This window comes from Manis pentadactyla, chromosome 4 (genome assembly GCF_030020395.1).
Source record: "Manis pentadactyla isolate mManPen7 chromosome 4, mManPen7.hap1, whole genome shotgun sequence".
Taxonomy (NCBI): domain Eukaryota; kingdom Metazoa; phylum Chordata; class Mammalia; order Pholidota; family Manidae; genus Manis; species Manis pentadactyla.
In genome coordinates, this window is record NC_080022.1 from 149,969,526 (window position 1) to 149,986,185 (window position 16,660).

At 39.7% G+C, this 16,660-nt stretch overlaps 1 protein-coding gene across 3 annotated transcripts in view; it reads left to right on the plus strand.

The window, feature by feature from the left end:
- The window catches only part of LOC118908971 (acid-sensing ion channel 2), a 266,566-nt gene that overhangs the window by 239,129 nt on the left and 10,777 nt on the right, over positions 1–16,660 (plus strand). For 2 of the 3 annotated variants that reach the window (XM_036879044.2, XM_057501177.1), the window contains exons 4-5: positions 13,799–13,949; positions 15,895–15,951. In XM_036879044.2, coding sequence (XP_036734939.2) covers positions 13,799–13,949; positions 15,895–15,951 — 208 coding nt within the window. The remainder of the gene's footprint in view (positions 1–13,798; positions 13,950–15,894; positions 15,952–16,660) is intronic. The other variant, XM_057501178.1, reaches the window with a different exon arrangement.

Consider the following 16,660-nt stretch of genomic DNA (forward strand, 5'->3'; position numbering starts at 1 on the left):
AAATCTACAGGGAAGAATGATGAACAATGAAAATGGTATATATGTGAGAAAATGTAAAATATAAGTTTTCTTTCTTAACTTTTTAAAAGTCAATGAGCTGCTTATGGCAAAAATAATAACAATGTATAGTGTTTATAACAGATGTAAAAGATAAAATATATGACAGCAATAGCATAAAGGACAGGAAGGAAATAAATAAAATTATATGTGAAGTATGATACCAATTAAAATTGACTGGTGTAAGTTAAGAATATATACTGTAAATACTAGTATATATTTATAATAATTATACAAAGAGGTATCAAAAGTCAATAGTGGTTACCAAAGGGAAGGGGTAGGGGGGCTGTGGCTGGGGAGTGAGGGAGAAGGGGATTGTGGGGGTACCATGATTGGTGCACATGGTGTGTGTGGAGTCACGGGGAAGACAGTGTAGCTCAGAGAAGACAAATAGGGACTCTGTGGCATCCTACTACACTCATAGACAGTGACTTCAATGGGGTATAGGGGGGACTCAATGATAAGGGTGATTGTATAACCACATTGTTTTTCTTGTGAAACCTTCATAAGAGTGTATACAATGATACCTTAATTAAAAAAAAAGAATTCAGACAAAAGAAAAAAAAGTCAATAGAGGAAATTGGAGGAACTACTAAAATAATGCTCAATTAACTCAAAAAAGTAGTCACGAAAGGTAGAACAAAGGAAGAAACAGCAGTGGGGACAAAAAGGAAACAAAACACAAGATAGTAGAGTTCAACTCAACCATGTCCAGAATTACATTAAATGTAAGTGGATTAAACCATCCAATTAAAATGCAGAGATTGTCAGGTAGGGTAAAATAGCAACACTCAAATAGTCTGTTTACAAGAGATGTACCTTAAGTATATAAATATTCTGACAAGTTAAAAGTAAAAGGATGGACAAGAAAAATTAAAAGAATGGGAAAAGATAAACAATAAGCATAAGAAAGCTGCTATGTCTATATTACACAAAGTAAACTTCGAGACAAAGATAATTGCATGAAATAAAAAGGGTTATTTTACCATGATAACAGAATTAATTCATCAAGAAGATATAATGATCTCAAATATGTATATACCTAATGATAAGTTTGAAAAATATGAAGCAAAATTGATAGACCAAAAGGGACAAATACACAAATCTATAGTTTAAGATTTCAGTACTTTTCTCTCAGTAAATGATGAATTAGTAGATAAAAACTCAGTAAAGATATAGATTATTTGAGCAGCACTATCAAACAACATGACCTAATTGCCTTTTATAAAGCACTACATCAATAACTACAGAATACACATACTTTTCAAGTTCACATGCATTCACCAAGAACACCATATCCTGGATCATAAAACAACCTCAATAAATTTTAAAGAATGAAACCATGGAAAGTGTGTTTTCTGACTGAAGCATAATTAAATTAGAAATCAAAACAATAAGGAAAAGATAACACAAGTTATCAATATCAGGAAAGAAAAAAAGTACATCACTGCCAATTCTACAGACATTTAAAAAATAGAGAACATTATATACAACTTTACATTAATAAAATTTAAAATAGATGAAATACATAAATTCCTTTGGAGAAAAAAAACAACAAATACATCACAAGAAGAAATAGAAAATCAGAATGTCTCTAAATCTAATAAAATATTTGAATTCATAATTAAAAATCCTCACACACACACAATCACCAAGTCCAGATGGCTTCACATTTAAGACAGGAATGATACAAAATCTACACAAACTCAAAAAATAAAGAAGAAACACTTTATAAGTCCTTTTTTACAATGTTAGCATAATTCCAATACCAAAACCTGACAAGAGCATTACAAAAAAAGTAAAATTAAATACAATTATCACTCATGAATAAAGATGCAGAAATCCTCTACAAAACATTAGCAAATCAAATGTAGCAATACATAAAAAAGATAATAAATCATGACCAGTGGAGCTTATCCCAGAAATGCAAAGTGGGTTCAGCATCAGTAGATCAATCAGTATCACTCACTCCATTAACTTAATAGAGAAGAAAAATTATGTAATCATTGCAAAAGGAAAAGAAAACACATTTGCCAAAACTCAGCACCCACTGAAGATAAGTCTCAGCAAACTAGAAATAGGAGAGAACTTCCCCAATCTGACAAGGGCATCTAAGAAAAATGCATGCCTAACATTTTTTTTTCTATTTCCCACTTTTTTTTAAATTATTTTTTTTTGAGAGGGCATCTCTCATATTTATTGATCAAATGGTTGTTAACAACAATAGAATTCTGTATAGGGGAGTCAATGCTCAATGCACAATCATTAATCCACCCCAAGCCTAATTCTCATCAGTCTCCAATCTTCTGAAGCATAACGAACAAGTTCTTCCATGGAGAACAAATTCTTACATAGTGAATAAGTTCTTACATGGTGAACAGTACAAGAGCAGTCATCACAGAAATTTCGGTTTTGATCACGTATTATGAACTATAAACAATCAGGTCAAATATGAATATTCGTTTGATTTTTATACTTGATTTATATGTGGATCCACATTTCTCCCTTCATTATTATTATTATTTTTTTTTAAATAAAATGCTGAAGTGGTAGGTAGATGTGAGATAAAGGTAGAAAACTTAGTTTAGTGTTGTAAGAGAGCAAACGTAGATGATCAGGTGTGTGCCTGTAGACTGTGTGTTAATCCAAGCTAGACAAGGGCAAGAAAACATCCACGGATGCAGAAGATTTTTCTCAAAACAGGGGGGGTGAGGTTCTAAGCCTCACCTCTGTCGATCCCTAATTTTTCACCTGATGGCCCCCCTGCAACTGTGCCTGTCTTAGGTTGTTCCTCCCTTGAGGAATCTTACCCGTCTCTGGCTAACCAGTCATCTTCTGGGGCCATACAGGGAAATGTAAAGTTGGGAAGTGAGAGAGAAGCCATATTGTTTGAAAAGGTTAGCTTTTTACTTCTTTGCAGATTTATGCCCTGTGGCTTCTATGCCCAGCATTTGTCTTGAGGTATCTTTACCACTTGGAGGAATTATGATACTCGGTAAATTCTATATGAGGCACGAATTCTATTTAAGGGTTGTAATTAGGAAGGAAGAAGAAAAGCTATAGAGGTAGCAGATGGAAGAAAACATGGGAAGATTGATTATTTCTTTGACATATCTTCTTGTAGAGTAACTTAAGCATGTATAGGTTTTAAACTACTAATTAAATTGCACACACAGATTAACATAATAGGAATACAGTTACATAACCAAAGCAGATCTATAATTACCAGCCATCTCCAGTGAAGCCAAGAAAGCCAGTTAATGCCTAACATATTTAACAGTGAAATAATGAGCCCTTTCTCTGTAAAATCAGAAACAAGTTAAGGATATTCTATCTTTGGATTTTTTTCAACATTACATAACATACAGTTTCTAGCCTATGCAACAAAGCAAGAAAAAAGGAATAAAAAGAATAAAGACTAGAAAGGAAGTGGTAAAATTCAACAGTAAAAGGGAATGAACTACTGCTACATGAAAGAGTATGAGTTAATATCAAAAACATTATGCTGAGAGAAAAAAGCCAGACACACAAGAATACTCATTTTATGCTTCTATTTATATAGAAGTATAGATTAGGCAGAACTAATTTATAATGACAGAAGGCAGATCAGTGATTGCCTCAGGGTTGAGGAGGGGAAGTGACTGCAGAGAGGGGACTTTTAGAAGATAATGGAAATGTTCTGTATCTTTGATTACGATGGTCATTACAAGAGTGTATACAATCGTAAAAATTCACTAAATAGTACATTTAAATTGATGCATTTCATTATATGTATATTACAGTTTAATGAAGTTGATTTTAAAAGCAGGAAAAGGTGGGGCAGAAGATGGCGGCGTGAGTAGAGCAGCGGAAATCTCCTCCCAAAACCACATATATCTATGAAAATATAACAAAGACAACCCTTCCTAGAATAAAGACCAGAGGACACAGGACAATATCCAGACCACATCCACACCTGAGAGAACCCAGCGCCTCGCGAAGGGGGTAAGATACAAGCCCCGGCCCGGCGGGAGCCGAGCACCCATCCCCGCAACTCCCGGCGGTAGAAGAATAGGCAGAGAGGGAGGGAGACAGAGCACAGCGCTGCCGAACACCCAGCCCCAGCCATCTGGGCCAGAGTGCAGGGCCCTGGATACTAGGAAAACAAGGCAGCAAGAACAGTGAGCGGGCACCGGTGGCCTGGCACCAGAGGACACCAGAAAAGAGAGCAACCATTTATTTTTGTTTTGTTTTGTTGCTGTTTTGTTTTGGTGAGCACTTTTTGGAAGTCTTAAAGGGATAGGGCCCCCAATACTAGGGAAACAGGGCGGCAAGAACAGTGAGCGGGCACTGGTGGGCTGGCACCAGAGGACACCAGAAAAGCGAGCGACCATTTTTTTTTTTTTTTGATGTTTTGTTCTGGCGAGCTCTTTTTGGAAGTCTTAAAGGGATAGGGACCCCAATACTAGGGAAACAGGGCAGCAAGACTGGTGAGCAGATGCCTGAGGCCGGCGCCGGAGAATAAAGAAAAACGAGCGGCCACCTTTTTTTTTTTTTTTCTTTTAATTAAAAAAAAAATTCTTTTTTTTTTTAATTAAAAATTTTTTTGTTTTGTTTTGTTTTGGCGGGTACTTTTTGGAAGTCTTAAAGGGGCAGGGCAGGTCACTTAATCCAGAGGTAGGGAATCCGGAGATCTCTGAGCACCCTAACCCCTGGGCTGCAGGGAGCAGGGAGGCCCCTTACGGAGATAAATAGCCTCCAGGCCGCTCCCCCTCCAACGCGACTCCACCACTTTGGAGCAGAGGCCCGAACCAGGTCACGCCCACAGCAACAGCAGAGATAAACTCCATAGCAGCCGGGCAGGAAGCAGAAACCCTGTCTGCGCGCAGCTGCGCAGCATAAGCCACTAGAGGTCGCTGTTCTCCCAGGAGACGAGGGCCACAAACCAACAAAAAGGGAAGTTCTTCCAGCCGTCACTCGTCCCAGCTCTGCAAACTATTCCTATCACCATGAAAAGGCAAAGTTACAGGCAGACAAAGATCACAGAGACAACACCAGAAAAGGAGACAGACCTAACCAGTCTTCCTGACAAAGAATTCAAAATAAGAATCATAAACATGCTGACAGAGATGCAGAGAAATATGCAAGAGAAATGGGATGAAGTCCGGAGGGAGATCACAGATGCCAGAAAGGAGGTTGCAGAAATGAAACAAACTCTGGAAGGGTTTATAAGCAGAATGGATAGGATGCAAGAGGCCATTGATGGAATTGAAACCAGAGAACAGGAACACATAGAAGCTGACATAGAGAGAGACAAAAGGATCTCCAGGAATGAAACAATATTAAGAGAACTGTGTGACCAATCTAAAAGAAACAATATCCATATTATAGTGGTTCCAGAAGAAGAAGAGAGAGGAAAAGAGATGGAAAGTATCTTAGAAGAAATAATTGCTGAAAACTTCCCCAAACTGGGGGAGGAAATAATCAAACAGACCACGGAAATACACAGAACCCCCAACAGAAAGGATCCAAGGAGAACAACACCAAGACACATAATAATTAAAATGGCAAAGATCAAGGACAAGGAAAGAGTTTTAAAGGCAGCTAGAGAGAAAAAGGTCACCTATAAAGGAAAACCCATCAGGCTAACATCACACTTCTCGAGAGAAACCCTAAAGGCCAGAAGAGAATGGCATGATATATTTAATACAATGAAACAGAAGGGCCTTGAACCAAGGATACTGTATCCAGCACGACTATCATTCAAATATGACAGTGGAATTAAACAATTCCCAGACAAACAAAAGCTGAGAGAACTTGCTTCCCACAAACCACCTCTACAGAACATCTTACAGGGACTGCTCTAGATGGGAGCACTCCTAGAAAGAGCACAGCACAAAACACCCAACATATGAAGAATCGAGGAGGAGGAATAAGAAGGGAGAGAAGAAAAGAATCTCCAGACAGTGTATATAACAGCTCAATAAGCGAGCTAAGTTAGGCAGTAAGATACTAAAAAGGCTAACCTTGAACCTTTGGCAACCACGAATTTAAAGCCTGCAATGGCAATAAGTACATATCTTTCAATAGTCACCCTAAATGTTAATGGGCTGAATGCACCAATCAAAAGACACAGAGTAATAGAATGGATAAAAAAGCAAGACCCATCTATATGCTGCTTACAAGAAACTCACCTCAAACGCAAAGACATGTACAGACTAAAAGTCAAGGGATGGAAAAACATATTTCAAGCAAACAACAGCGAGAAGAAAGCAGGGGTTGCAGTACTAATATCAGACAAAATAGACTTCAAAACAAAGAAAGTAACAAGAGATAAAGAAGGACACTACATAATGATAAAGGGCTCAGTCCAACAAGAGGATATAACCATTCTAAATATATATGCACCCAACACAGGAGCACCAGCATATGTGAAACAAATACTAACAGAACTAAAGGGGGAAATAGACTGCAATGCATTCATTCTAGGAGACTTCAACACACCACTCACCCCAAAAGGATAGATCCACCGGGCAGAAAATAAGTAAGGACATGGTAGCACTGAACAACACAGTAGAGCAGATGGACCTAATAGACATCTATAGAACTCTACATCCAAAAGCAACAGGATATACATTCTTCTCAAGTGCACATGGAACATTCTCTAGAATAGACTACATACTAGACCACAAAAAGAGCCTCAGAAAATTCCAAAAGATTGAAATCCTACCCACCAACTTTTCAGACCACAAAGGCATAAAACTAGAAATAAACTGTACAAAGAAAGCAAAAAGGCTCACAAACACATGGAGGCTTAACAACATGCTCCTAAATAATCAATGGATCAATGACCAAATCAAAATGGAGATCCAGCAATATATGGAAACAAATGACAACAACAACACTAAGCCCCAACTTCTGTGGGACGCAGCAAAAGCAGTCTTAAGAGGAAAGTATATAGCAATCCAAGCATATTTAAAAAAGGAAGAACAATCCCAAATGAATGATCTAATGTCACAATTATCGAAATTGGAAAAAGAAGAACAAATGAGGCCTAAGGTCAGCAGAAAGAGGGACATAATAAAGATCAGAGAAGAAATAAATAAAATTGAGAAGAATAAAACAATAGCAAAAATCAATGAAACCAAGAGCTAGTTCTTCGAGAAAATAAACAAAATAGATAAGCCTCTAGCCAGAATTATTAAGAAGAAAAGAGAGTCAACACAAATCAACAGTATCAGAAATGAGAAAGGAAAAATCATGACACACCCCACAGAAATACAAAGAATTATTAGAGAATACTATGAAAACCTATATGCTAACAAGCTGGGAAACCTAGGAGAAATGGACAACTTCCTAGAAAAATACAACCTTCCAAGACTGACCCAGAAAGAACTAAAAAATCTAAACAGACCAATTACCAGCAACGAAATTGAAGCGGTAATCAAAAAACTACCAAAGAACAAAACCCCTGGGCCAGATGGATTTACCTCGGAATTTTATCAGACATACAGAGAAGACATAATACCCATTCTCCTTAAAGTTTTCCAAAAAATAGAGGAGGAGGGGATACTCCCAAACTCATTCTATGAAGCTAACATCACCCTAATACCAAAACCAGGCAAAGACCCCACCAAAAATGAAAACTACAGACCAATATCCCTGATGAACGTAGATGCAAAAATACTCAACTAAATATTAGCAAACCGAATTCAAAAATACATCAAAAGGATCATACACCATGACCAAGTGGGATTCATCCCAGGGATGCAAGGATGGTACAACATTCGAAAGTCCATCAACATCATCCACCACATCAACAAAAAGAAAGACAAAAACCACATGATCATCTCCATAGATGCTGAAAAAGCATTTGACAAAGTTCACCATCCATTCATGATAAAAACTCTCAGCAAAATGGGAATAGAGGGCAAGTACCTCAATATAATAAAGGCCATCTATGATAAACCCACAGCCAACATTATATTGAACAGCGAGAAGCTGAAAGCATTTCCTCTGAGATTGGGAACTAGACAGGGATGCCCACTCTCTCCACTGTTATTTAACATAGTACTGGAGGTCCTAGCCATGGCAATCAGACAAAACAAAGAAATACAAGGAATCCAGATTGGTAAAGAAGAAGTTAAACTGTCACTATTTGCAGATGACATGATACTGTACATAAAAAACCCTAAAGACTCCACCCCAAAACTACTAGAACTGATATCGGAATACAGCAAAGTTGCAGGATACAAAATCAACACACAGAAATCTGTGGCTTTCCTATACACTAACAATGAACCAACAGAAAGAGAAATCAGGAAAACAATTCCATTCACAATTGCATCAAAAATAAAATAAAATACCTAGGAACAAACCTAACCAAAGAAGTGAAAGACTTATACTCTGAAAACTACAAGTCACTTTTAAGAGAAATTAAAGGGGACACAAACAGATGGAAACTCATCCCATGTTCGTGGCTAGGAAGAATTAATATCGTCAAAATGGCCATCCTGCCCAAAGTAATATACAGATTTGATGCAATCCCTATGAAACTACCAGCAACATTCTTCAATGAACTGGAACAAATAACTTCAAAAATTCATATGGAAACACCAAAGACCCCAAATAGCCAAAGCAATCCTGACAAAGAAGAATAAAGTAGGGGGGATCTCACTCCCCAACTTCAAGCTCTACTATAAAGCCATAGTAATCAAGACAATTTGGTACTGGCACAAGAGTAGAGCCACAGACCAAGGGAACAGACTAGAGAATCCAGACATTAACCCAGACATATATGGTCAATTAATATTTGATAAAGGAGTCATGGACATACAATGGCAAAATGACAGTCTCTTCAACAGATGGTGCTGGCAAAACTGGACAGCTACATGTAGGAGAATGAAACTGGACCATTGTCTAACCCCATATACAAAAGTAAACTCAAAATAGATCAAAGACCTGAATGTAAGTCATGAAACCATTAAACTCTTGGAAGAAAACATAGGCAAAAACCTCTTAGACATAAACATGAGTGACCTCTTCTTGAACATATCTCCCCGGGCAAGGAAAACAACAGCAAAAATGAATAAGTGGGACTATATTAAGCTGAAAAGCTTCTGTACAGCAAAAGACACCATCAATAGAACAAAAATGAACCCTACAGTATGGGAGAATATATTTGAAAATGACACATCCGATAAAGGCTTGACGTCCAGAATATATAAAGAGCTCACATGCCTCAACAAACAAAAAACAAATAACCCAATTAAAAAATGGGCAGAGGAACTGAACAGACAGTTTTCCAAAAAAGAAATACAGATGACCAACAGACACATGAAAAGATGCTCCACATCGCTAATTATCAGAGAAATGCAAATTAAAACTACAATGAGGTATCACCTCACACCAGTAAGGATGGCTGCCATCCAAAAGACAGAGAACAAGAAATGTTGGCGAGGCTGTGGAGAAAGGGGAACCCTCCTACACTGCTGGTGGGAATGTAAGTTAGTTCAACCATTGTGGAAAGCAGTATGGAGGTACATCAAAATGCTCAAAACAGACCTACCATTTGACCCAGGAATTGCACTCCTAGGAATTTACCCTAAGAATGCAGCAATCAAGTATGAGAAAGATCAGTGCACCCCTATGTTTATCGCAGCACTATTTACAATAGCCAAGAATTGGAAGCAACCTAAATGTCCATCGATAGATGAATGGATAAAGAAGATGTGGTACATATACACAATGGAATACTACTCAGCCATAAGAAAAGGGCAAATCCAACCATTTGCAGCAACATGGATGGAGCTAGAGGGTATTATGCTCAGTGAAACAAGCCAAGCAGAGAAAGAGAAATACCAAATGATTTCACTTATCTGTGGAATATAAGAACAAAGGAAAAACTGAAGGAACAAAACAGCAGCAGAATCACAGAACTCAAGAATGGACTAACAGGTACCAAAGGGAAAGGGACTGGGGAGGATGGGTGGGTAGGGAGGGATAAGGGGGGGAGAAGAAGGGGGGTATTAAGATTAGCATGCATGGGGGGTAGGAGAAAAGGGAGGGCTGTACAACACAGGGAAGGCAAGTAGTGATTCTACAAAATTTTGCTATGCTGATGGACAGTGACTGTAAAGAGGTTTATAGGGGGGACCTGGTATAGGGGAGAGCCTAGTAAACATAATATTCATCATGTAAGTGTAGATTAGTGATATAAAAATTAAAAAAAAGGGCAGTTCCTGTGTGGTAACCTCCAATGAGTTCTACACAAGGGTATAAAGGGCATATAAAAGTGTAGGCAAAGGGTCTGTTTGTGTTTATACAGAGGATCAAAGCCTAATTTGGCTACCCCGAAAATGAACTAAGATACGATATGAAAAAGAACTTCCAACATCAGGACTCTCTGGAAGACTCATGCCAGAAGATGATCATCAAAAAACCCCAACAAAGATCCACGCACTGCTACAGCTGTAGATGCACTCATCCCACCAGCTCCTGGACTTGCCATGGGAATGAGGAAGGAGATATCTAAGCTGGCCTGTGCATACAGTAAAACAACAAATTTGACTGGATCTATACTGTTGGAACTCAATCAAGAATTAGGAGAAGTGCAAATTGTAGCGCTCCAAAATCTTACAACTACAGACTATTTACTGTTAAAAGAACATAAGGGATGTGAACATTCCCCAGGAATGGGTTGTTTTGATTTGTCTGATTTCTCTCAGACTGTTCAAGTTCAGTTGGACAATATCCACCATATCATAGATAAGTTTTCACAAATGCCTAAGGTGCCTAACTGGTTTTCTTGGTTTCACTGGAGATGGCTGGTAATTACAGGTATGCTTTGGTTATGTAACTATACTCCTATTATGTTAATGTGTGTGTGCAATTTAAGTAGTAGCTTAAAACCTATACATGCTGAAGTTACTCTACAAGAAGATATGTCAAAGAAATAATCAATCTTCCCATGTTTTCTGCCGCCTGCTACTTCTATAGCTTTTCTTCTTCCTTCCTAATTACAACCCTTCAATAGAATTCGTGCCTCATATCAAATTTACCGAGTATCATAATTCTTCCAAGTGGTAAAGATACCTCAAGACAAATGCTGCGCATAGAAGCTACAGGGCATAAATATGCAAAGAAATAAAAAGCTAACCATTTCAAACAATAAGGCTTCTCTCTCACTTACCAACTTTACATTTCCCTGTATGGCTCCGGAAGATGACTGGTTAGCCAGAGACGGGTAAGATTCCTCAAGGGAGGAACAACCTAAGACAGGCACAGTCGCAGGGGGGTCATCAGGTGAGAAACTGGGGATCGACAGAGGTGAGGCTTAGAACCTCACCCCCCCAGTTCTGAGAGAAATCTTCTGGATACGTGGATGTTTTATTGCCCTTGTCTAGCTTGGATTAACACATAGTCTACAGGCACACACCTGATCATCTACATTTGCTCTCTTACAACACTAAACTATGTTTTCTACCTTTATCTTGTATCTACCTACCACTTCAGCATTTTATTAAAAATAATAATAATAGAGAAATGTGGATCCACATATAAATCAAGTATAAAAATCAAATGAGTATTCATATTTGAACTGACTGTTTATAGTTCATAATGCATGAGCAAAACCGAAGGTTTCTGTGCTGGCTGCCCTTGTACTGTTCACCATGTAAGAACTTATTCACTATGTAAGAACTTGTTCCCCATGTAAGAACTTGTTTGTTATGCCTCAGAAGATTGGAGACTGACGAAAATTAGGCTTGGGGTGGATTAATGTTTGTGCATTGAGCATTGACTCCCCTATACAGAATTTTATTGTTGTCAACAACCATTTGATCAATAAATATGAGAGATGCCCTCACAAACCAAAAAAAAAAGAGTACCCACTTCCAATGGTAAAATAATAAGTAACCAGGATGTAATGAATATATTCAAGATATTGTAACAGCTTGGTATGGTGATAGCTGGTACCTAGAATTGTCATGTATATAAATGTTGAATCACTATGTTGTACACCTGAAACTAATGTAATGTAATACTGTGTGTCAACTACCCTTCAATAAAAAATAATTATCTACCAAAAAAATAAATAAATAAATAAAAGCAGGAAAAATACATACCTCTAAGAAAATGAAAAAGTAAGCCACAAACTATAGGATGTATAGAGAAAATATTCTCTATATATATATATATCTGGGAGAGGACTTGCATCTAGAATATATGGAGAACTCTTACTATGCAATAATAAAAGTAAAAAGTAAGCAAGCTTGTTTTTTAATCAGCAAAAGTGATACATGAATGGCCAATAAGCACACAAAATTGTGCTCAAAATCATCAATCATCAGAAGATCACAAATAGAAACAACAATGAGATGCAATGATACACCTAGGAGAATGTCTAAAAGTAAAACTATGGACAAAAGCAAGATTTGGCAAGGATGTAGAGTGACTAGAATAGCACAACCACTGAAGGTAACAGTTTCACAGTTTCTTACAAAGTTATACCTAGACCTATCTTAGGTCTGGTTTTGGGTGCCCAAACATTTAGAGGGCAGTAGAAACATCCAGTCTAGTAACCAAGGCAGCATCGTGGTGTCCAGAAGTATGCAGATGTTTGGAGAACATTCCTCCCAGCGCTTAAGAGAAATTAAAATAAATGTCCAAGAAATGATTTGTATATAAATGTTAATAAGGGCTTTTTCATAACTACCAAAAACTGGAAACAGTCCAAGTGTGCATCATCAGGTGAATGGATAAACAGATTGTAAATATTCATACACTGGAGAACTATTCAATAAAAAGAAATGAACTGATGCACACAACTGTGTGGATAAATCTCAAAAACATTATGTTGAGCAAAAGAAGCCAGACACAAAAGAGAACATCATACACGTTTTCATCTCTGTGAAGTCTGAGACCAGGCAAAGCCAACTTATGATGGTGGAATCCGTAACAGTGATTGCCTGGGCTGGTGAGGGGTTAATTGGAAAGGGACAGGAAAGGACTTTCTGGGGTGATTAAAAATGTCCCATGTCTTGATTTAAGTGGTGGTTACATAGGTGTGTATGTTTTTTAGAATTTATTGGACTGTGTACTGAAAATGTGTTCATTTTATTATATTTTTTATTTTTCAATTTTTTTTAAGAAAAGGTAGGTATAAAGGACTTAACCTGGGGATTAACAAGTACTCAGCAACCATTAGCTTCCCTCATCCTTCACCCGCCTCGTCCCCAGCAGGCAAATACAATAGGCATTAGAATATTTTGTGGTCATGGGACTCTGAGATTAAGTGACATTTTTCCCTGAAGGAGTTCACCCAAAGCATGATAGTGGAGAGTCGCTTTAGTCAGGACCAAGGATCATAAATGACATTGATTATGCCTAAAGCCATTTCATCTTGAACCCTCCTTCAGGTCTGGGTCTGGGGTCCCAGGGTCCCAAGCCAAGAAAGTAGAATTTAGTTGTGTTGTTCCAAGAGATGCAAGGTAGCCAAGTGTGGAAATGGGAAGACATGGGGCATGTGTAAGAGACTTGAGAAGATCAGCTTTCGTTCAAAGGTTGTAAAAGATAAAACAGGGAAACTCCAAAAGTATTGGAGCCAGACATTGAAGGCTGGTGAGGTCAATGGAAGTTCAGATTATCATGTAGTAGATACTCAATGCTTGCTTGTTTATTGAATAAGTGAACAAATGAGCCACCGAGTCTGTGGAGGCTGAACCTCTGGGCTGATGGCAGGCCCCTCCTTTCTGTCTTGCAGCTCACGTACCTGCCCCCACCGTGGGGTGAGTGCCGATCCTCAGAGATGGGACTCGACTTCTTTCCTGTTTACAGTATCACTGCCTGTAGGATTGACTGTGAGACCCGTTACATTGTAGAGAACTGCAACTGCCGCATGGTCCACATGCCAGGTCAGTGCCGAGGGAAGGGTGGCCTCAGGGACCCAGCAGGGATGGCCAGGGACCTCATTTGCATTTCTCACCCTAATGGGAAACACTTCACCCACTCCACAAGCACCCAAAGGGATGATGTTCTGGGAAGTCTGGTTTTGGGTGCCCAAACATTTAGAGGGCAGATAGAAACATCCAGTCTAGCAATCAAGGCAGCATCATGGTGTCCAGAAGTATGCAGATGTTTGAAAAATGTTCCTCCCAGTGCTTAATGTGTTTGCTAATTGTTTGCCACTCTTAGCTCTGAGAGTTCAGTGTCCAAATATCTGGATGCTTACACTTTTTGCATCTCAGTGTGGTACACATCAAACATTCAGATGTTTGTTGTTTTCATCCAGATGTTTCTCTTCTTGCATCCAAATGTCTAGTACTCTTGCAAATGAGGCAAGAAACACATCAGCCAGTAAATAAATGTGCATGTGCCAACATATCTGTTGTCAGGCTAACAATGCATGTAGCCATCTCATTGCGGGTGGTTGGCCTGTAAGAGAGCTGAGGCCCAGGATTGGGGGGAGGGCCGATTTGTGCAGCAAGAGTTTGGTATGGCAGCATGGAAGGAAGGATGATTGGGGCTGGGGATGGAGGCATACCTGCTGTGTGACCTGGCATGAGTTGCTAAACCTCTCTGTTCTTACCTCCATTATCTTTAAAACACAATCATTAGTTGTTATGAGGATAAAATTTAGGCATACATATAAAAGTGCTTTGTAAACTGCAAACATCTGTGGTTGTTGTGTGGGCACATGGGATGAGGGAGCCTAAAGTACTGGTTACTGGAGACCTGCTATGTGCCAAGAACTTTGCTGTTACACTTCAATGGCTGTTTATTTCATGCTTATATCATATTTCAAGTTTATTTGAATAAATCCTTGTATTAGACATTTAGTTCATTCCCAGTTATTTTCTGTTATAACCAATGCTGAAACGAACATCTTCATAGCTAAATTCTGAATTATTTCATTAGTAATCAGTAATTTCTGTAGTAACCTAAATTTAGCATTACTGATCTGAGCTTTCTAGAAGACAAAGCAAAAAGGGAAATATGTCAGTCAAGTTATTATTAGAAAGAAGGAACTGTAGCAGCTCTTCAACTTTTGAAAAAGGTGTTTAGGGAAATGGTAAGGAAAAGACATCATGGAGGTCTTTAACTTTAGCAGCTGGTTAAAGAAAGAAAAAAAAGGTTCTGATTTCTATAAAGATTGACCAGAGAAGAGAACTGGGCACTAGTGAATGTTACCTGCCTAATGTTCAGACTAGGTCACCAGCCAGTGAGGTCTCCCCCACAGAACCTGAACCAAAAGCAAGCAGTAGAGGTTTTAATCATTCCATCCATGATGCTGTTCCTGGCATCTCAATCACTAACATGGAATTAAGGGCACAGCAAAGGGGAGACTTACGAAACATCCTTTGCTTACATACAGCAGTGTGGAAAGAGCTCTAGCCTAGGTAAGGATCAGACTGACCTGATTCAGAGCCCACATCCATCACTACTGGCTTTGGTGTCCTGGGAAGGCAGAATCCTTAAGCCTCAAGCCTCTCATGGGTAAAGAGATCCAGTATTTCCTATTTCAGAAGATACCTTGGGGAATATAGGCAATGATGCATGTCCAGGACTTTATAGGTGCTTACCACCACCTCCCCACTTTGACCTACCTGAGCTGGTTGGACCTGCACAGAAATCTGGGAGAAGTTAGCCAGGGGAGCCCTATTATCAACTGCCCAGGGTCACAGCAGATCAGAACTCAGTCTTCCGGGTCTGAGTACACCACTCTGGGCTCTGCCCCCAGGCAGCCCAGACCGGTGGCTCCCTCCGACTGCTGCCCCTCCCTGTGCCAGCATGGCCACCCTCCCCGCCCCAGGAGGGGAGGGGCTGCTGCCTGCGTACCTCTCTCTGTTTCTTTTGCAGGGGATGCACCTTTCTGTACCCCTGAGCAACACAAGGAGTGCGCAGAGCCTGCCCTAGGTCAGTACTGGGGGACAGATGGAGTGATGGAGACCTTGGAAACCTCTGGGTGTGGGAGAGAGACGGAGGGGAAGGGGGACTGGAGAAGGGTAATGGAAAAGGAGATGGAAAGGCAAAGGAGGAAGGAGAGAGGGTGCAGGAGGGAGCTGATGCCAGTGAGTGAGGACTGGGCAGGGCACCCGGGGAGAAGGAGGTGCACAGGTGCAGACAGAGGAGTGCATTTCAGGGGGAATGCAGAGTCCCGAGGAAGGCAGAGGGAGGCCAGGGGTGGAGAGATGGACAGTGGGCACCAAAGAAGTTTGGCAATCCATCCGCACACACTGGTGGTTTGCATGGGGAGGCCAAGGTTATTCCAAAGCAGACTTGTCTTTGCACCTGCGCCCCGCGGAGATGGGGGAAGGGAGAGAGGTTGGCTAGTGTGCATTCCACGTGTGAAAACGGAAGGCACGGGCACTCCCCCTCCTCCTGCTGGGTGTTGGTTGAAATAACTGCTGCTCTCTGCCCCACTAGAAAACTTGGGATGAGGGAGAACCCACAAACAAGCTACAAGCCCAAAACTAGACCACGCCCCATGTGCCGGCCTCTCTGCACCTGGGAAATATTTTCTAATCAAGACAAGCAGAAAGAGTTTAAATGATATGGACTCAAGTTCATTCAGCAGCTGCACTTGCTGTAACTAAGTGAGGCAGCGCTGGATCACACATGAGCT